At 41.8% G+C, this 22030-nt stretch overlaps 1 protein-coding gene across 11 annotated transcripts in view; it reads left to right on the top strand.

Annotated features, from left to right (window-relative positions):
• Window positions 1-22030, top strand: part of USP12 (ubiquitin specific peptidase 12) — an 84545-nt gene that overhangs the window by 25842 nt on the left and 36673 nt on the right. For 9 of the 11 annotated variants that reach the window (XR_006286311.1, XM_043531110.1, XM_043531119.1 and 6 more), the window contains 3 exons: window positions 2004-2084; window positions 15632-15845; window positions 21801-22030. Coding sequence is in view for 10 of the 11 variants with exons in the window: in XM_043531110.1 (XP_043387045.1) it covers window positions 2004-2084; window positions 15632-15845; window positions 21801-22030 (525 nt within the window). In the remaining variant the exon portion in view is untranslated. The remainder of the gene's footprint in view (window positions 1-2003; window positions 2085-15631; window positions 15846-21800) is intronic. The other 2 variants (XM_043531142.1, XM_037891513.2) reach the window with 1 other exon arrangement.

Here is a 22030-nt window from a genome sequence, read left to right as displayed (position 1 = left end):
ACCTAGAGCAGAGGTTCTCAAACTGGCAGTCGGGACTTCTTGGGGGTCGCGAGGTTATTACATGGGGGGCCGTGAGCTGTCAGCCTCCACCCCAACCCGTGCTTTGCATCCAGTATTTATAATGGCGTTAAATACATAAAAAAGTGTTTTTAATTTGTAAGGGGGTTGCACTCAGAGGCTTGCTATGTGAAAGGGGTCACCAATACAAAAATTTGAGAACCACTGACCTAGAGGATAAGGTGATAAGTAATAGCCAAAATAGGTTTGTTTAGCATGATTTGTTCTTAAAGCCAACTTCCTTTGTTGACAGGGGAAGTGGTGTATTGGAGGTGAGGGAAGCAGTAGGGTGACAGTCCAATAGAAAAGTGTGCCAGATAAAAACATCACCAAAACATCAAAATAAGCAACATCATTATATTCTGTCCTTATTTTACGAAGTTTGCAGCAGTTCCAGCCTTTACTGCTTCATATTGTACCGTAATGTCTCCCACATGTTAGTGCTGAAATGGCTGTCATTAGGCCAAGATGATATAACTTTATAGAAAACCAACTTGAAGATTGCAGAATTCTAGTGTTAATATTAATAAAACAAACAAGCCTCTCTGCTCCTTGTAGATGATCTCCATTCCCTAACTTCTGTAAAATGTAATCCTGGTATAATAGTACATTCCAGGCATTTCATTCCTGGAGATCATTATTTCTGAAATTGTTACAAATCATGTGGCCTGGGGTCCGTTGCTTTGCAATGCTAGATGCGCATACAAATGTTGCTCAGAAAAGAACTAATGTCTTATTGTTTTGGTGTGCTTTATTTATAGTTATGCAAAAATACTTGTAACTTTTGCAGGTCAGTAAATATCATACTAAAAGTGAAGTAACCAGAACATACACAGAAATAAAAACATCTTTTAGGGGATTGTAAAATGATTTAACGTAATCCTGTCTGTCTTGGTGCAAGAGAGGTTAGGTGAGGCAATATTTTGGAAGTTTTAAAAATATGAATGGGGTGTAGTCTGAGGAACACTTGCTAGATGTTCTGCCTTCTTTAAGAGCTGTATGGAAAAAAAAATAAGTTCCATTCTGGAGGTGTCATCCAGAAAAACACCAACAATTAAAATGGCTACTTTTTTCTGTATTGCTGACTAATTAGGACTAGCTAAGCATACTCAGTTAGTTCTTTCTCTGATCATTGCCAAGATTTTAATTGCCATGTATAATGACTGGGCTGGGTCATAAAAACACCCCCTGGGAAGGAGGCAGGACAGACGCCTAATCCATTGTTCTGCAGATTTACAGTCAGATTAATTTTTTGCATATCTTTGCCTTTCTTCACCTGACTAGGGCGTAACTGTTGTTACAGAGTCTAGGAAATCCAGAGCATTTATGTCCTGAAAGCTGTGCATGCTTGTTTTGGCTGGATCAGCCCCATGTTATGGAGTGCCTAGGAATAAGTACCAAATCCTGACCAAACCTGTTTGTTTGTTTGTTTGGTTATTTATTTTGATGGCTCAGAAAGTTCAAACTCAGTCAGACATGCTTTTCTGGTATTTTCAATTTGTTTGGTTTAAAATTGCCTTAAACAATTACTTAATTTTGGTAGAATAAATGTGCACTGTGGAATATAGGCAGCTAATTCCAAGCATATAGTCCTCCACATTAATACATGCTACTTCAAAAGCAATTGAGCACCTGTTTTTGTTTTTAAACAAGTGACTGTTGTTCATATTGGACATTTGGGACAGATTTTCAGAACGGTGGGTATGTATTTGCATGCCTCATTTGTGCATACACTACCAGTTAGATGTGTAACTGGCCATTTGTGTGTGCAGTTATTCACATTGACCATTGCAGAGCTGGCCTTGTATCCTGGTAGAAACTGCCATTTAATTAATTTTTCCTTCTTTAGTTACACTACATGTCTACACTGTGGACGTAGATAGAACTATAAATAGATAGAACCATAGAACCTATGAATATTAAGATTGTATTGTTTTATTTTCCAGGGCGCCAATGCCTCAGCTTTAGAGAAAGAGATTGGTCCGGAACAGTTTCCAGTCAATGAGCACTATTTTGGTTTAGTTAACGTAAGTTTCAATTAATAATTTGATTGCTTTGAAATACTAAGTGATAGAACTGAGGTGGAGCAAATTGTGTACAACACTAATATAATGTCAATGGAAAGAAATTATTGAAATCTGACTTGCTGTAAACTTAATGTTAAAAGTTAAGACTCTCATAAAGGTACAGTATATATATATATGTTAGAATAAATATAGAACTATTTCTCATGTTTCTTGCGTTTTACTCCTCTGTAAACTTTTACTTCTTCAGATTACTATACTTTAAAGCAGAAAAGTACATAGCATGTTGTGGTGGTTATCACAGTCTATATAAATAATTACATACAAAAAACTTTAACACATGGTTGCAGTGTTAAAGCACTCAGAAGTGTGGAAATGCTAGAATAAAGGTTGCAGTTTTTGTTGAAACTTTCAAAATATGTTCAGCCCAAAAAAGAGAGCCAGACTAGAAAATTTCAGCATATTCTATTCAATAATAAAATTTAATTACATAACTGACAGTTGGCAAATTGTGAAAACTGCATCTCATTAGAAGAACTCTGTAGCACTGCCTGAAGTGATATAAGAGTTTTTAAATTTTGTTTCTTGATGATGAGGGTATTGTAAAGACAAACAGTAATATAATATAGCACCTTCACTTTGGATGGACCAGAGCGCCAAATGCTGCTCCTTTCTGCATGAGCTGCAGGAATCCACCACACAGCTGTTCTAAGCTGGTGGCAGAATCTCAGATTGGAAAAGAAGCATATTTAAATGAAAGCACAATCGATTATGTTTAAATATATGCCCTCCAAAAAAGCAAAGGGGGAAAAAATAATACATTGAAATGCTTCTGATCGTTCCAAATGGAATTGCTACCATCTTGGAAACATTCTGTGTGAGACTAAAAAGAAAAGGAGCACTTGTGGCATCTTAGAGACTAACCAATTTATTTGAGCATAAGCTTTCGTGAGCTACAGCTAGCTGTAGCTCACGAAAGCTTATGCTCAAATAAATTGGTTAGTCTCTAAGGTGCCACAAGTACTCCTTTTCTTTTTGCGAATACAGACTAACACGGCTGTTACTCTGAAACCTGTGTGAGACTAAGCGTTGCTGCAGTTTTAAAACTGTTGGTCTGACTACGGGGTAGGTGAGAGTGATTTGGGGGAGAGCATTTAAATCTCACAGATCTGAAAACATAGCGGGTATTTTTAGTTCTCTAGTTGCAATTGAACAGATTAGAGATATTTTAAAATCATTGTGGGTTTCAGAATATACAGTAGTAAAAAAAGATGGATAAACATAGGCCACAATGCTTTGTTTCTTAAAGAAATAAGTTTATTTTTAATTGCTGTTAACAGGAATTGCTACTGTAGTGTAATCTTCTGCCTCTTGTTAGGATATGTTCCATAGATATGATACACTTTAAGAAAGTGAGTCTGACAGTAGGGCCCTACCAAATTCACTATCCTTTTTGTTCAATTTCACAGCCTCAGGGTTTTAAAATTGTTCAACTTCACATTTTCACATGTTTACATCTGAAATTTCACGGTATTGTGCTGACCCAAAAGAGGGTCATGGGGGTTGCAAAGCTGTTGCTGGGGGATTGCCACCCTCACTTCTGTGCTGCCTTCAGAGGTAGGCTCTGAAGGCATCAGCTGTGGAGCTTCCTGTGGCTGGGGAAGTTTCCTGGAGGTGGAGATGGGTCTGATCTCCCCTGTGCTGCTGGGTGTGCCGCAGCTGGGGGTTCTTAGCTGCTAGTCTGGGCCAGGCTGGGGGGGGCCAGGACTTCCTCTTCCCCTGCATGGCTGCTTGGGAGGGAAATCATACCCACCTCTGGGTACCTCCCCCGACTGCAGGAAGCTCCACAGCTGCACTGCCTTCAGAGCTGGGCTTATTCAGCTGCGGCGCTTACTGCAACTGGAGAAGGTACCTGGAGGTGGGTCTGATCCCCCCCCACCGAGAGTGGCTGTGCAGGGGAAGAAGCCTCCACCTCCAGGAACCTTCCCCAGCTGCAGGAAGCGCTGTGGCTGCTACCTTTAGAGCCCAGCTCTGAGGGCAGCGCAGGCATGGAGCTTTCTGCAGCCATGAGATGTACCTGGAGGTGGGTCTGATCTCCCCCTCATGAGGGGCTGTGCAGGAGAAGAGGAAGTCCTGTTCTTCTCCAGCCTGGTGGACTAGCAGTTGGAGCCCACTGAATGGTAGGAGCCCCTGGCTGGCCACCCCTCTCCCTGCCCCTTCCTCTTTCCTCCAATAGCTACATTTCATGAAGGAGGTCTGATTTCATGGCCTGTGACATGTTTTTTTACGGCCATGAGTTTAGTAGGGCCCTATTCATAGGCCAACAAGAATGCCTGCTGATTAAATGTAATCTAGTTGTGTTCAGACCATGCATAAGTTTAAATCACCATTTTTCCTATTTCATGTAGAAGGATGAAACAGTTTCCTTTCAGCTTGGTATTAGTTTAGTTGGGAAATAATGAAACACAATTATAGTGAAGTATTGATGCTGGCTTGTAGAACTGACAACACAATCTTACATTTGTAAACTTCTTTCCTTCAAAGTTCTCAAAAATATTCTCATCTTTATCTCAGGGGTACCATTGTATTGACAAATAGAACTGTTTCATAGTCTTTATTCTGCTTCTCTGCACAGAGAGGGTTTGTTATGTCATTGCTTGTTTACCAATAGCTCAGAATTGATTGTGTTGTGATGACCCAGTTATTTTTCATACATGCAACACTCAATAACCTTAACTTGTGTCCAGAAGTTTTGGTTAATATGTCATGATTACAGGGCCAGCTGCACCTCTGTCCCCTTTCTTGTCTCTCTGAATGCAGTCCGTCAAGTGGCTTTTGACTAATGGCTTTTCTACCTTTACCTATTTTGGGGTGGAATTCTGCAGTTCTTCTGAGACCTGGGCTTTATAGTATAATGTCTAAGGATGGTCGAGTTATACTTGGTCCTGCTTTAGCATGTGGGGGATGAACTAGATGACCTTTTGAGGTCCCTTTCAGATGTACATTTCTATGATTCTGTATGTACCAACTAATCTTACCCAGCATGTCTGACTGAATTTGGAAACCTGTGGTTCTTCATTTCAGGAGTCTGTGACCAGTGGTATCTGGTGATAAAACAGTCCTCTTAAAACAAAAATATTGTTTATTTTGCAATGGGAGCAAAGGATCTAGAGAAAAAAGATTTTAAAATGACAGTCTACGTGCATACTGAACGCATACTGCCTCTGATGGTAACCTGGGCAGGCCTGACTTCAGTGGTCCTGTCTCAATCAGGTTTTTCCAAACAACTCTTTCCTCTCTCTCTCGAGTGTTTCTGATTAAACTGTCCACAGTTCTTTTGTGCTGTGGTATACATGGGCCTTTTCCTCTCCTGACATTGTCTTGTAACAACCCACGAGTGTTTGTGGCTCATTTAGTCCCCCATCAGACTCGGAGGCTTTGGTCATCATAGGACCTCACTCTCCATATAAATATCAAAGAAGTCTGGACCCATTCATTTGGCTTGTATGGCATTCTTCTTTAAAGCAAAGACTTTCCAAGGAAGTTAGCCACGTAGCATCCATGCTGTCAGATGGAGGAGCAGCTGTTGTCCTGGGAGACCACATCCACATTTCTCAGGAGCATCATAGGGATTCGGACTGATAGGATTAGTAGAGACAAAAACCAGTGTTGGTGAGACCATGCTGGGGCTTTTAGTATGATGTGAGCACCATCTTGTTTGATCTTGGACAAGACCTTGGGCAGGAGCAGAACTGGAGGGAAGGCAGATAGCAGATGTTTTGACCAGTTCAGGGGGAAAGTATCTCACAGCGACCCCAGGTTATGTCTCACCACAGAACAAAAAAGCTGGCTCTATGCCAACAGGAGAGCTCTCCTGTGGCATAATAAAACCACCTCTGTGAGCAGCAGAAGCTATGTCGGTGGGAGAAACTTTCCCGCCAACATAGTCCTGTCCACACTTGCACTTTTGTCAGTGTAACTTATGTTGCTCAGGAGGGGGGTGGTTTATTCACATCCCTGTGCAACGTAAGTTATGCCGACATAAGCTGTAGTGTAGACATAACCTTAGTGCTTCCGCTGCTACTCATAGGTTTGCCAAATACAAGCAAGTTGAGACTAATGGTATGACTACACTACAGTTGCTACCGTGACACAATTATGGCGCTGTAGCATAGCTACTTCCTACATCGACAGAAGGGAGTTCTCCATCAATGTAGTTAATTCACGTCTCCAAGAGGTAGTAGCGAGGTCAATGGAAGAATTCTTCCATTGATCTGCACGGGGGTTAGGTCAACCTAACTATGTCGCACAAGGCGTGAAACTTTTCACAGCCCTGAGCAATGTAGCTAGAATGATCAAATTTTTAAGTGTAGACCTAGCCTAAGACTAGTTAGTTTCATTGCTGATATTCAGAACTCTGTGATGAACAACAAAACTGTAAATAATTTTCATGGTTCTGTCTGAGGAAATCTTGATAGTCTTCATCCAGTAAAGTTTTTCATAATATCTTGGCTAAACTTTTTCTTAGTTTTAGATTCCTGATATCATCTGAGGGCTTGTCTACTTTTGGAACTCTACAGTGGCACAGCTGCCGAGTTGCACTGCTGTAGCGCTTCAGTGTAGATGTTAACTATGCTGATAGGAGGGGTTCTCCCTTTGACATAAGTAATCCACCTCACTGAAAGGCAGTAGCTAGGGCAACGGAAGAATTATTGTATCAACCTAGCACTGTCTACATGGGGACTTAGGTCATCTTAACTGTGTTGCTCAGGGGTGTGGATTTTTCATACCCGTGAGGGATGTAGCTGTATGACTTAACTCTTTAGTGTATATCTGGCCTTAGATGAAACAGTTCCATACCTTCATTTAAATTGTTACTTGGAAGGTATTACTAGCATATGGTGATCTTTTTCAGACTAGATAAACTTAGTGTGCTCTGTTTCAGAGTGGTAGCTGTGTTAGTCTTTATCAGCAAAAACAACGAGGAGTACTTGTGGCACCTTAGAGACTAACAAATTTATTTGGGCATAAGCTTTCATGGGCTAAAACCCACTTCATCAGATGCATGGAGTGGAAAATACAGTAGGCCGATATATATACACAGTACATGAAAAGATGGGAGTTGCTTTACCAAGTGGGCAATCTAATCCATATATCACTTTGTTATCCTGTTTATATTTTCTTAGCATCTCCCAGAAATGGGAGGTCAAACTTACAGCAAGTAGCATAGGTATGGTCTTATTGTCTTTCTTCTCTACCTGTACGTGTGGTTCCCCAAATGTGGTGGTCTTTGTAAACAACACAGCTGCATAGTGAGGTCCTAGTTCATAACTGGCATTCCTAGGTGCTATGATAATACAAATAATAATATGAATAATTAACATTTAGCTTGCTACTTACAGTTGTCTCCTTGTCTCTCAAAATGGATTGGAGAGAGACTCTGAAAAGCTGAGAGTCAGTCTGCTTTTATTTCCTTCCATAAATGTATAATTTTACATTAATTTATATTGAATTTAATCTCTTTCAGTTTGGCCCAGAGCTTTAATGTCACTCTGCATTTTGGTTCTCTGTCCTTCTACATGTTTTACTCTCCCAATTAATATGTCACCAGTCTGTATGCTTTTTCGATCTGAAAATTTTGAAACGTTTTATCTACAACTTTGTTGCCCTGATTTCTGTAGGAAATTTTGAAAGGCATATTTGAAATTCACTGATTTAATTAAAAATGTTAATTTTATATTTAAACAAAAATTCAGTTGTCTTGGATATTCTTGATTATAATGTGATCAGTATATTTCATGTAATATTAAAAACTTTGAGCTATTGCAAGCAGCCTTTCCTGGAGAATAATCTTGGGGGTGGAAATTGGGTTTGGTTTTGTTTTCGTTTTTTTAAATGGGCTGTGTTCATCCTGATTACCTATATTCTAAATTGTAGGAGCTGTGACTCTTTAAAGCATTTAGCAATAGATATGTATTCTATTAATAACTGTACTTGAAATCAACTGAAAATCTGGAAACCAGATGTCTGTCTTTGGTCTCCAATTTTCTGACTGCATTGTATGTGGTGGTTTTGTTGGTCATGCAGTCCCAAAGGTGAGCTGCCAAAGGCAGTCACTTTCCCCATACTCCCAAAGCAATGACTAAGGAACTTTTAGACCATTCTGGGTTGAGAACATGGTCTCAACTTGTCCCTAGATAACTGTTTGTATTAGTGGCTTTATCATATAGTACATCCCTATAGTTTGAAACCAGCTACTAACATGCACTAATACATAACATTTTCATGAATTACTTTGATAATGGAGTGGAGAATATGTTTATAAAATTTGTAGATGACATGAAGCTGAGAGGGATCACAAGCACTTCAGAGAACAGGATTAGAATTCCAAAGAACCTTGATAAATTGAAGAATTTGTCTGAAATAAACAAGATGAAATTCAATAAAAAGGTGCAAAGTATTCAAATGCACAAATACAAAATGGGGAATAGCTGGCTAGGCAGTAGCACTGCAGAAAAGGATCTAGGGATTATAGTGGATCACAAATAGAATGAGAGTCATCAGTATGATGCCATTGCAAAAAAAAAAGGCTAATATTCTGTGATCTATTAGCAGGAGTATTGTATGTAAGACATGGGAGGTAATTGTTGTGCTGTACTTGGCACTGGTAAGACCTCAGCTGGAATAGTGTATCCAGTTTTGGGTACCACACTTTAGGAAAGAGGTGAACTAACTGAAAAGAGTCCAGAGGAGAGCAACAAAAATGATAAAAGGTTTAGAAAGCATGACCTATGAGAAAAGATTTAAAAAATAGAGTATATTTATTCTTTAGGAAAAAGGAGGTAGGTGGGGGTTGCTGATAAGTCTTCAGTTATGGTAAGGGCTGTTATAATGATGATGATCAATTGTTCTCTATGTCCACAGAAGGTAGGACAAGAAGTTTCTGGCTTAATGTGCAGCAAAGGAGGTTTAGGTTAGATATTAGAAAAGCCTTTCTAACGATAAGGATAGTTAACTACTGGAATAGGTTGCCGAGACAGTTTGTGGAATCCTTCTAGAGGTTTTTAAGAGCATGTTAGACAATGCCTATCGGGGTAGTCTTAGGGTATGTCTACACTACGAAATTAGGTTGAATTTATAGAAGGCGGTTTTTTAGAAATAGCTTTTACATAGTCGATTGTGTGTGTCCCCACACAAAATGCTCTAAGTGCATTAAGTGCGTTAACTTGGCGGAGTGCTTCCACAGTACCAAGGCTAGCGTCGACTTCCAGAGTGTTGCACTGTGGGTAGCTATCCCACAGTTCCCGCAGTCTCCGCTGCCCATTGGAATTCTGGGTTGAGATCCCAATGCCTGATGGGGCAAAAAAACATTGTTGCAGGTGGTTCTGGGTACATGTCATCAGGCCCTCCCTCCCTCCCTCTGTGAAAGCAACGGCAGACAATGGTTTCGCGCCTTTTTTCCTGAGTTACCTGTGCAGACGCCATACCACGGCAAGCATGGAGCCCGCTCAACTCACTGTCACCATATGTCTCCTGGGTGCTGGCAGACGCGGTACTGCATTGCTACACAGCAGCAGCAACCCATTGCCTTGTGGCAGCAGATGGTGCAATAGGCCTGAAAACCATCCTCATCATGTCCAAGGTGCTCCTGGCCGCCTCGGTAAGGTCGGTCAGGAGTGCCTGGGCAGATATGGGTGCAGGGACTAAATTAGGAGTGACTCGACCAGGTCATTCTCTTTAGTCTAACAGGCAGTCCTATTGTACCATCTTATGGTGAGCAGGCAGGAGATGTGGATGGCTAGCAGTCCTATTGCACCATCTTCTGCCGAGCAGCCAGGAGATGTGGATGGCTTGCAGTCCTTCTGCACCGTCTGCTGCCAGCCAAAGATGTAAAAGATAGAGTGGAACAAAACAAGAAATAGACCAGATTTGTTTTGTATTCATTTGCTCCCCCCTCCCTCCCTCCCTCCGTGAAGTCCTGCTTGAAATACCAGAGGGAGGGATAGCTTATTGGGTTGAGCATTGGCCTGCTAAACCCAGGGTTTTGAGTTCAATCCTTGAGGGGGCCATTCTGTGTGACAGTTGTTTTTGTTTCTCCTTGATGTAAAGCCACCCCCTTTGTTGATTTTAGTTCCCTGTAAGCCATGTCGTCAGTCGCCCCTCCCTCCGTCAGAGCAACGGCAGACAATCGTTCCGTGCCTTTTTTCTGTGCAGACGCCATACCACGGCAAGCATGGAGCCCGCTCAGATCACTTTGGCAATTAGGAACACATTAAACACCACGCACATTATCCAGCTGTATATGCAGCACCAGAACCTGGCAAAGCGAAACCGGGTGAGTAGGCGATGGCAGCGCGGTGACGAGACTGATGAGGACATGGACACAGACTTCTCTCAAAGCACAGGCCCTGGCAATGTGGGCATCATGGTGCTAATGGGGCAGGTTCATGCGGTGGAATGCCGATTCTGGACCCGGGAAACAAGCACAGACTGGTGGGACCGCGTAGTGTTGCAGGTCTGGGACGATTCCCAGTGGCTGCGAAACTTTCGCATGCATAAGGACACTTCCATGGAACTTTGTGACTTGTTTTCCCCTGCCCTGAAGCACATGAATACCAAGATGAGAGCAGCCCTCACAGTTGAGAAGCGAGTGGCAATAGCCCTGTGGAAGCTTGCAATGCCAGACAGCTACTGGTAAGTTGGGAATCAATTTGGAGTGGGCAAATCTACTGTGTAGGCTGCTGTGATGCAAGTAGCTAACGCAATCAAAGATCTGCTGATATCAAGGGTAGTGACCCTGGGAAATGTGCAGGTCATAGTGGATGGCTTTGCTGCAATGGGATTCCCTAACTGTGGTGGGGCCATAGACGGAACCCATATCCCTATCTTGGCACCGGAGCACCAAGCCGGCGAGTACATAAACTGCAAGGGGTCTTTTTCAATAGTGCTGCGAGCACTGGTGGATCACAAGGGACATTTCACCAACATCAACCTGGGATGGCCGGGAAAGGTACATGACGCTTGCATCTTCAGGAACTCTGGTGTGTTTCAAAAGCTGCAGGAAGGGACTTTATTCCCAGACCAGAAAATAACCGTTGGGGATGTTGAAATGCCTATAGTTATCCTTGGGGACCCAGCCTACCCCTTAATGCCATGGCTCATGAAGCCGTACACAGGCAGCCTGGACAGTAGTCAGGAGCTGCTCAACTATAGACTGAGCAAGTGCAGAATGGTGGTAGAATGTGCATTTGGACGTTTAAAAGCGCCCTGGTGCAGTTTACTGAGTCGGTTAGACCTCAGCGAAACCAATATTCCCACTGTTATTACTGCTTGCTGTGTGCTCCACAATATCTGTGAGAGTAAGGGGGAGACGTTTATGGTGGGGTGGGAGATTGAGGCAAATCGCCTGGCCGCTGGTTACGTGCAGCCAGACACCAGGGCGGTTAGAAGAGCACAGGAGGGCGTGGTGCGCATCAGAGAAGCTTTGAAAACCAGTTTCATGACTGGCCAGGCTACGGTGTGAAAGTTCTGTTTGTTTCTTCTTGATGAACCCCCCCGCCCCTTGGTTCACTCTACTTCCCTGTAAGCTAACCACCCTCCCCTCGTCCCTTCGATCACTGCTTGCAGAGGCAATAAAGTCATTGTTGTTTCACATTCATGCATTCTTTATTAATTCATCACACAAATGGGATAACTACCAAGGTAGCCCAGGTGGGGTGGTGGAGGAGAAGAGCGCCAGGAAGGGTGGTGGAGGAGGGAAGGACAAGGTCACACAGCACCTTAAAAGTTTAAAACTTATTGAATGCCTGCCTTCTGTTGCTTGGGCAATCCTCTGAGGTGGAGTGGCTGGGTGGCCGGAGGTCCCCCCACCGCATTCTTGGGTGTCTGGGTGAGGAGGCTATGGAATTTGGGGAGGCGGGCGGTTGGTAACACAGGGGCTGTAGCGGCGGTCTGTGCTCCAGCTGCCTTTCCTGCAGCTCAACTATATGCTGGAGCATATTAGTTTGATCCTCCAGCAGCCTCAGCATTGAATCCTGCCTCCTCTCATCACGCTGCCGCCACCTTTCAGCTTCAGCTCTCTCTTCAGCCCGCCACCTCTCCTCCCGGTCATTTTGTGCTTTCCTGCACTCTGACGTTGTCTGCCTCCACGCATTCATCTGTGCTCTGTCGGTGTGGGAGGACAGCATGAGCTTAGAGAACATTTCATGAGTGCTTTTTTTTTTGCCTTCTAATCTTCACTAGCCTCTGGGAAGGGGAAGATCCTGCGATCCTTGAAACACATGCAGCTGGTGGAGGAAAAAAAAAAGGGACAGTGGTATTTAAAAAGACACATTTTCTAGAACAATGGGTACACTCTTTCAGGGTAAACCTTGCTGTTAACATTACATACATAGCACGTGTGCTTTCGTTCCAAGGTCACATTTTGACTCCCCACACCACGTGGCTAGCCGCTCCCCCCTCCCCGTGGCTAAGAGCGGGGAACATTTCTGTTCAGCCACAGGCAAACAGCCCAGCAGGAACGGGCACCTCTGAATGTCCCCTTAAGAAAAGCACCCTATTTCAACCAGGTGATCATGAATGATATCACTCTCATGAGGATAACACAGAGAGATAAAGAATGGATGTTGTTTAAATGCCAACAACCATACACTGCAAAGCTTTGTTCTACAATGATTCCAGAGTACGTGCTACTGGCCTGGTGTGGTAAAGTGTCCTACCATGGTGGACGGAATAAGGCTGCCCTCCCCAGAAACCTTTTGCAAAGGCTGTGGGAGTACCTCCAGGAGAGCCGCAAATGCCAGGGCAAATTAATCATTAAACATGCTTGCTTTTAAACCATGTATAGTATTTTAAAAGGTACACTCACTAGAGGTCCCTTCTCTGCCTGGCGGGTCCGGGAGGCAGCCTTGGGTGGGTTTGGGGTGTACTGGCTCCAGGTCCAGGGTGAGAAACAGTTTCTGGCTGTCGGGAAAACCAGTTTCTCCGCTTGCTTGCTGTGAGCTATCTACAACTTCATCATCATAATCATCTTCTTCCTCTCCCCAAAACCTGCTTCCGTGTTGCCTCCATCTCCATTGAAGGAGTCAAAGAACACGGCTGGGGTAGTGGTGGCCGAACCCCCTAAAATGGCATGCAGCTCGTCATAGAAGCGGCATGTTTTGGGCTCTGACCCGGAGCGGCCGTTCGCGTCTCTGGTTTTATGGTAGGCTTGCCTCAGCTCCTTAAGTTTCACGCGGCACTGCTTCGGGTCCCTGTTATGGCCTCTGTCCTTCATGCCCTGGGAGATTTTGACAAAGGTTTTGGCATTTCGAAAACTGGAACGGAGTTCTGATAGCACGGATTCCTCTCCCCATACAGCGATCAGATCCCGTACCTCCCGTTCGGTCCATGCTGGAGCTCTTTTGCGATTCTGGGACTCCATCATGGTCACCTCTGCTGATGAGCTCTGCACTCACCTGCAGCTTGCCACGCTGGCCAAACAGGAAATTGAAATTCCAAAGTTGGCGGGCCTTTTCCTGTCTATCTGGCCAGTGCATTTGAGTTGAGAGTGATGTCCAGAGCGGTCACAAAGGAGCACTCTGGGATAGCTCCCGGAGCCCAATACTGTCTAATTGCGTCCACAGTACCCCAAATTCGACCTGGCAAGGCTGAGTTCAGCACTAATCCCCTTGTCGGGGGTGGAGTAAGGAAATCGATTTTAAGAGCCCTTTAAGTCGAAAAAAAGGGCTTTGTCATGTGGACGGGTGCAGGGTTAAATTGATTTAACACTGCTAAATTCGACCTCAACTCCTAGTGTAGACCAGGGCTTAGGTATTCATGGTCCTGCTTCAGCTCAGGAGGATGAACTTGAGGACCTTTCCAGCCCTACATTTCTATGATTCTACAATTTATATGATGAAAATAGCATTTTGCATTTTTAAAATGCTGTACAAATATTGACTACATTTCACAGAATCCATGTGTGGCAGATATATGATGTTCCCTTTTTACAGATGGGGAGACTTGCCCAGGACCATGCATTTTTCTCAAAGACCACCTACCTGTACCATGAAGAATTTCAGCTATAAACACGACATTACACTCTGTTCTTCATTGTACTGAGTGGTGTTTTGACTGATATATGTGGCAGAGAATCTCATTTTTTCAGTTTACTCTTTATACTGTGTTGTATACATTTTTGGCACTAGGTAAATACTGAGCACTTATTGAATACTTTACAGTTCTACAGCACTGTAAAGCATTGATAACACATACATACCCCAGTGATTACAAACAGGAAAACACAATCTAGTATCAGTTAAAAATATCTGGAGTGCTCCCCCTTATTTATGTTGCCACCTGAGATTGGGTAAACCCCTTTAAAATCCCTCCTGGCCAGAGGAAATCTCCTCTCACCTGTAAAGGGTTAAGAAGCTAAAGGTAACCTCGCTGGCACCTGACCAAAATGACCAATGAGGAGACAAGATACTTTCAAAAGCTGGGAGGAGGGAGAGAAACAAAGGGTATGTGTCTGTCTATATTCTGTCTTTGCGGAGGATAGACCAGGAATGAAGCCTTAGAACTTTTAGTAAGTAATCTAGCTAGGTTCGTGTTAGATTATGATTTCTTTAAATGGCTGAGAAAAGAATTGTGCTGAATAGAATAACTATTTCTGTCTGTGTATCTTTTTTGTAACTTAAGGTTTTTTGCCTAGAGGGATTCTCTATGTTTTGAATCTAATTACCCTGTAAGGCATCTACCATCCTGACTTTACAGGGGGGATCTTTTTTTTTATTTCTATTTACTTCTATTTCTATTAAAAGTCTTTTTGTAAGAAAACTGAATGCTTTTTCATTGTTCTCAGATCCAAGGGTTTGGGTCTGTGGTCACCTATGCAAATTGGTGAGGCTTTTTATCCAACATTTCCCTGGAAAGGGGGGGTGCAAGTGTTGGGAGGATTGTTCATTGTTCTTAAGATCCAAGGGTCTGGGTCTGTAGTCACCTAGGCAAATTGGTGAGGCTTTTTACCAAACCTTGTCCAGGAAGTGGGGTGCAGGGTTTTGGGAAGTATTTTGGGGGGAAAGACGTGTCCAAACAGCTCTTCCCCAGTAACCAGTATTTGTTTGGTGGTGGTAGCGGCCAATCCAAGGACAAAGGGTGGAATATTTTGTACCTTGGGGAAGTTTTGACCTAAGCTGGTAAAGATAAGCTTAGGAGGTTTTTCATGCAGGTCCCCACATCTGTACCCTAGAGTTCAGAGTGGGGGAGGAACCTTGACAACTGAGCACTTATTGAATACTTTACAGTTCTACAGCACTGTAAAGCATTGATAACACATACATACCCCAGTGATTACAAACAGGAAAACACAATCTAGTATCAGTTAAAAATATCTGGAGTGCTCCCCATTATTTATGTTGCCACCTGAGATTCTTTACTGTCTGAAAATCAACAAGAAATGCCTTCCAGAAAATTTGCCCTTGCTTGTGCATTTATATTTAGGTTTTTTTAACCTTGCATCACTGTAGAAATACAATACAAGGTAATAATTTTTTTTTCTTATTTTATAGTTTGGGAACACATGCTACTGCAATTCAGTTCTTCAGGCACTTTATTTTTGTCGACCATTTCGAGAAAAAGTCCTAGCATACAAGAGTCAACCCAGAAAAAAAGAGACCCTCCTTACATGCTTAGCTGATCTCTTCCACAGCATAGCTACACAGAAGAAAAAAGTTGGAGTAATACCTCCGAAGAAGTTTATAACAAGATTACGAAAAGAAAATGGTACCTTCTTAATTTTTTCTTTTATTCTGTGTATACTAATTATATCAATTGTGATTTAATACTGAAATTGAAAGGTTGACATTTTTTTTATATGTAAAATATATTTGCTAAGTACAACAGGAACGCTTGATGCTGTAAAAGACAGAAAAGACGACACACATGCTGAATAAGTTCTCACAACACATTTTTTTGGTGGCCTCAGTGTGCGGCCACCAACTCTTGCTGGTGGCCGCTATGACATTTTTTCCCTAAAATACTTAATTAACTTTAGGAAAAACAAATAAATATGCACATATACATGTCCAAATCATAGTACCGTATATACTCGTTCATAAGCCGAATATTTTTGCGAAGTGGCACCACTTTCTGCAGCTCCCATTGGCTGGGAACGGCAAACCGTGGCCACTGGGAGCTGAGGAGCTCTGTGCCTGTGAATGCTCCAGGTAAACAAAACGTCTCGACCCGCCAGTAGCTTACCCTGACGGGCCAGGAGCCAAAGTTTGCCAACCCCTGAAATATAGGGTCGGCTTATGAAAGGGTCATACATTTTTTACTATTTTTACGTCTCCATCTTGGGGGGTCGGCTTATAAACAAACGGGCTAATGAGCGAGTATATACGGTAATTTATGTAGGTTTGTTTTTTTGCAGACTCAATACTAAAAATAATGTACAGTTGTGTCTATTCTTTACTGGACCTAAACAGAATAGAAACACAAATAAGGTGTTTTGCATGTTGTTGTTTTGCTGTTTTGGTTGTTCTTGTTTTTTAGATTTGATAGTTTATAAATCTGCTTCTGTGAAAAGAGATATTCGTATGCTTGTTAATATCACTTTTCACAGCAGCAGACTGGTTAGCTAGCTGGGAGGAGTGAAAAGTGATATTAACAAACATACAAATATTGCTTTTCACAGCAGACTTACTCAGCCCTGTCAAGCCAGGGGACAAATTAAACCTTGGATGGTGAGGTGGGAAGGGAGGCAGTGTGCAGGGGCTCTGGAACAATTTTCATAGTGGTCGTGCTGAGAACCATTTAAATCCTGTATATGATGGAAACCCTTCAAGCCAGGGGGTGCGGCGGAGGAGTGGTGAGCCCGAAGCCCTGTGATCAGGGGTTGGAGCCTGCCCATACCAACCCAGGGCTAAAGCTGGAAGCCTGAGCCCCACCACCCCCAGGAAGGTAGAGAACTCACAACCTCTGTCTGCTCCTCTGGCAGTTGTGGATCCTGAGAGGGTCAGGGCCCAACCCCTCCTGGCAGCCCCAGAGGAGGGGCCGCTGCTTTGCCCCTCCCCCCATCACTGCCCAGAAGCCTGTGGCCACAGGAAAAGCCCCGGTGGCCACATTTGAGAAATACTTTGGCCTTCTTGAGGCAATGTCTTCCGCACCCTCCCCCCCCTTCACCCGTCTCATACAGAACTGAGCCCAGGCAGTGCTTAGCAAATATTGGAGGCAGTGTGGAATTTGTAGATTTTTGTCAAAAATCGCTGTTTTAAAGCTTTTGTTCTTGTTATTTGTCTCACATCTGCGTTTGTTTCTGTAGTATAGTGGTTATCATGTTTGGCTAACACGCAAAAGGGCCCTGCTTCGAAACTGGGCAGAGGCACAGTTTCTTTTGCCAGAAGCTGGGAATGGGTGACAGGATGGATCACTTGATGATTACCTGTTCTGTTCATTCCCTCTGAAGCATCTGGCGTTGGTCACTGTCAGAAGACAGGATACTGGGCTAGATGGACCTTTGGTTCGACCCAGAATGGCCATTCTTTTGTCTTAGTTCATATGTTAAAATCAAATAATCTGAAACTTTCTGTTGTTCCAGAATGTTAGTGCTTATTAGTAAGAATATTACTAATTAAATGAAATAATTAAAAGTGTGAAATGAGCCGTGAAGGTCTGTCTTTCCATGTTAAGGCTTTGACTGGAAAATTATAGCTTAAATTTAGTTCCGTTCATGTTTATATAACACTTAGGACTTAACATTTCTATTTAGGATTAATATACTCTTCTTTAAAAATTAGTAACACTTCCAGTAATTATCCTAGTGCCATGGACACGCCTAATTTCAGATATTTAACACTTCCTATTTGGTATTTGTAATGCTTGTTGATTAGGATGGTTCATGAAATAATTCTGCATAGTAAAATATAATTAAATCCTTTAATAGATCTGCTACTTGATTTGGAGGAAATATAAAATAATGCTTGTAAATTGTACATTTTATTTAAATTAATTAAATAAATTAAAAACTTCTGTGCTTGGTTTACACAAGTTAAATATGGCAACACTTTCATATAGTAGAAATTTTCATACCTGTATAATCCATCCTGGGTCATATTTCCAAATGTTTTTCATGTTCAACTATTATGAAGATGCATAATAAAGACAAACTACTCTAGGATAGCATAACAATTTATTTCTAGCCTTGAGTGAATTTACTGCTCATGAATAAGATGCTAGATTTTTCAGACCTGGAAGATGATCTGTTTATCAATAGAGCAGTTTATAGCATAGGTAGTAGTGTTGTGCAAGCTTTCTCACACCAATGAGTCTTAAATCTGAAGAAGGGTGACTGTTTTTAGAGGTGAGAGAATAGTTCAATCTCCATGCCATTTAGCTCTTGGCAATTCTGCTGAGACTGCCATCAAAGGTGATAACTATAATGGTATTTTAAGTGTACATATCACAAAACACCATCATCTCACTCATCAACTTTATCACATCAACTTTAATCACTGCTGACTTTGGGATTTATTCAAATGGGGATTTAGAAGTAAAAAAGACTCTATATTCTATGGGAGGTGCCTGCTGGGGCTCGGGGCTTCAGCCCAGCGCCTGCTGAAGCCCCGGCAGGCACGCCCCGGTTCTCGAACTTCTGAAGATTGTCGTATGCAGCTCAGAGGTTCAGTAAGTTTGGCCATCCCTGGTATAGACTTACAGGAGACAATTGCTGAATTGCCAGGTGGCTGATTATGTACACTGAAGTATTAACTACTCTGATGAATTAACTTTTTTAAAAAGTACATCCATGAATAACTCTCTTGATAGCTACAATGGAGAATTCTTTATAAAAATATGTCTCCTAGGAATAGTAGATTTATGTTTGTATTGATATACAGTACATGAAAGAGGATACACACAAAGAAAAACCCAGTCTGGATTCTACTCTCATTAAGTAAGACCAATCGCTCATGAGGAGTTTTATATCCTCACAGCTCTCATATCAAGACTCTTTCTGTGCTCAGAATCTCTTACCTCTATATCATTTCTAGACTCTATTGCATTAAAATACATACTGTACAGTATATGGTAATGAGAAGTTTAAATCCTGACATGCTTCAAGTTTGCAGTTTCTCATTAACCAAGTGGAAGTGTTCTATTTCCTTTTGTTCCAATCACTCCTAATCCTTGAATTAAATAATGGCAAGGTCATCTGTGGGATTAGATCCACTGTGCTTAATATCAGACTGTTGATTGGACATGCACTACACTGGAATCTGGATGCAATACTGCTAAGAACCTCTGAGACAAGCCTTTTACCTTCAGGGGACTTGAAATACTTGTTATGCCACCTCATTAAAATATTCAATTAAATAGAGACATTTTGGCTGGTTTGATCTGGGATCTAGTTTATTTTCAACTCTCAAAAGTATAGTTGTGTCTTGTCCTGGAAGCTGCTTGGTTTGTAGATGATCTGTGACACTTTTTACTTTAGACCCTCTTAGTGATCTAGAATCAAACTAGCAATTTTCCCTATTCCAAATGTTGTTGTTGTTTTTTTTCTTTTCAGACTCCCTAAAATAGGCTAGCCAAATTTCCATGTATCTTCAAATATACTCTCCTAAGATGTAGGCTTGATTGTAGTAGCACCATATTAAACTGATGACACATTTTTGTTCGTCTTTCTATTTATGGTACCATTCCTTCACTTATGGGCTAACATTTGCTCTATATTCTTGGACTAAGAACAAGTTGCAACTTGTAATTTTTTAGGTAGAAACACAATTTCTGCTATGTAACCAATATATAGAGCCCCATTGGAGGAATTGCATGATTAGTTATGCAGGCATAGAATATTTTTGATTTGGTAATTAAGGTGAATGTGCAATTCCTTTGAGTCAACTACTGCTCAAAAAGGGAGAACAGAGTTGGTGATTGGCTGTCCTGCTCCTGTCCACTTTGAGTCTTGGGCTAAGTCCTTTTAGCCATATGTAGACAAGGGACCTGCGGCTACCACCATTTTTAAAATGGCTTTTAATAGTTAGATGATATTCATTAAAAATACTGACATCTGTAGGGGCCTTGTTTATTATTGTGTTTTCATTATTGCTAGCATTTATGGAGTCGCACTTGTGATAGTAATTAAAAACAAAAACCTTGCACTTTTGTAGACTTGGCCTTTGAGGCCATAGTGGTCCTATTCTTCCTCTGATGAAGGTAGAATCAGGAAAGGTTTCTCTGTTCAAAGCTGTGTGTCTGCTTTGACTGAACCAACCTATGCATAAGCCTGTTGTTTAAGGTTTTCTTTTGAGCCTGTTCACTCTGTAAGTAGTTTCGAAGCACATGGGATAAAAAGACTGTTCTTATATACCACTGCACTTTCTCATCCCCAGACGTAAAGTTTGTGGAATATAGGTTTTATGGGTAATGTTATAGAAGTACTTACAGTCATGCATGATTCTTGACATAGACCAATGTCGACTTTTGCCTAACGTCTTAGGACATGTTTGAATGTAAAAGGTGGCATTGAACTATATTATTTGGCAGGGGTTCTCAAACTGAGGGTCGGGACCCCTCAGGGGGTCCTGAGGTTATTACATGGAGGGGTCGCGAGCTGCCAACCTCCATCCCAAACCTGCTTTGCCTCCAGCATTTATAATGGTGTTAAATGTACAGTAACTCCTGACTTAATGTCCTCCCGCTTAATGTTGTTTCAAAGTTACGTCACTGCTCAATTAGGAAATGTGCTCGTTTAAAGTTGTGCAATGCTCCCTTATAACTTCGTTTGGCTGCCTGCTCTGTACACTGCATGTAAGATTTTGTGGAAGAGCAGCAACTTTACAAGGGAGCATTGAGCAAGTTCCTTTTCTCCGCCTCCTCCCGCTCCCTCCCAGCTCTTCCCCCACCACCAGACAGCTGTTTGGCAGTGCTTAGGACTTTCTGGGAGGGAGGGGGAGGAGCGAGGAAGCGCAGTGCCTGTGTAGGGTAAGCCAGGGGCACTTCCCAACCACAGTACAGTACAATATATATATAATGCCTTTTGTCTGCCCCCCCAAAATTTCCTTGGAACCTAACCCCCTGCATGTACATTAAATCTTATGGGAAAATTGGATTTGTTTAACGTCGTTTCACTTAAAGTTGCATTTTTCAGGAACATAACTACAACGTTAAGTGAGGAGTTACTGTATAAAAATGGTTTTTAATTTATAAGGGGGGATCGCACTCAGAGACTTGCTATGTGAAAAGGGTCAACAGTAAAAAAGTTTGAGAGCTACTGTTATATGGTGTCCTCTTCTTTAGATTGTGCTCTGCAGTCATTTAATGTAATTTTACTTTATTTGTGTTTGTAACAAGTACATATGGGTGGGGGGTGGAAATTTTGAGAAAGCATCCTAATCAATATTTTCCTATATTTCAAGGCATTGTATTGGACTTAATGCCTTTTCCATAAGTACACTTTTTTCTTTCCCATACATGTTTACATCATAAAATTCATCTTAGAATCCCTTCTTATCTGTATTATTTATCCAAATATATATACAGTACCTTGTTCTGCCAAAGTTTTTTAATTTGATTGCTTTCACTGTTTTTTTTTTAAGGTTAAAATTGATTGCATATGTCTATGAAATAAGTTCTGCTAATGCTATATTTTTGACTTATATTTTGAAAGTTTTACATTCATTGGACTTTTTGTTCTAAATTTTAATTAGTTGGTTATTTTATTTTATCTTCATGTTTTAGAGCTCTTTGACAACTACATGCAGCAGGATGCGCATGAGTTCTTAAACTATCTTTTAAACACAATTGCTGATATTTTACAAGAAGAGAGAAAACAGGAAAAACAAAATGGCCGTCTACCTAATGGCAGTATTGACAACGAAAACAATAACAGCACACCAGACCCAACCTGGGTTCATGAGATCTTTCAGGGAACATTAACTAATGAAACCAGATGTCTTACTTGTGAAACT

The sequence above is a fragment of the Chelonia mydas genome, chromosome 1 (assembly GCF_015237465.2).
Source record: "Chelonia mydas isolate rCheMyd1 chromosome 1, rCheMyd1.pri.v2, whole genome shotgun sequence".
NCBI classification, from domain to species: Eukaryota; Metazoa; Chordata; order Testudines; family Cheloniidae; genus Chelonia; species Chelonia mydas.
The sequence above is the reverse complement of the archived record's forward strand: the minus strand, read 5'-3'. Positions and strand labels throughout refer to the sequence as shown.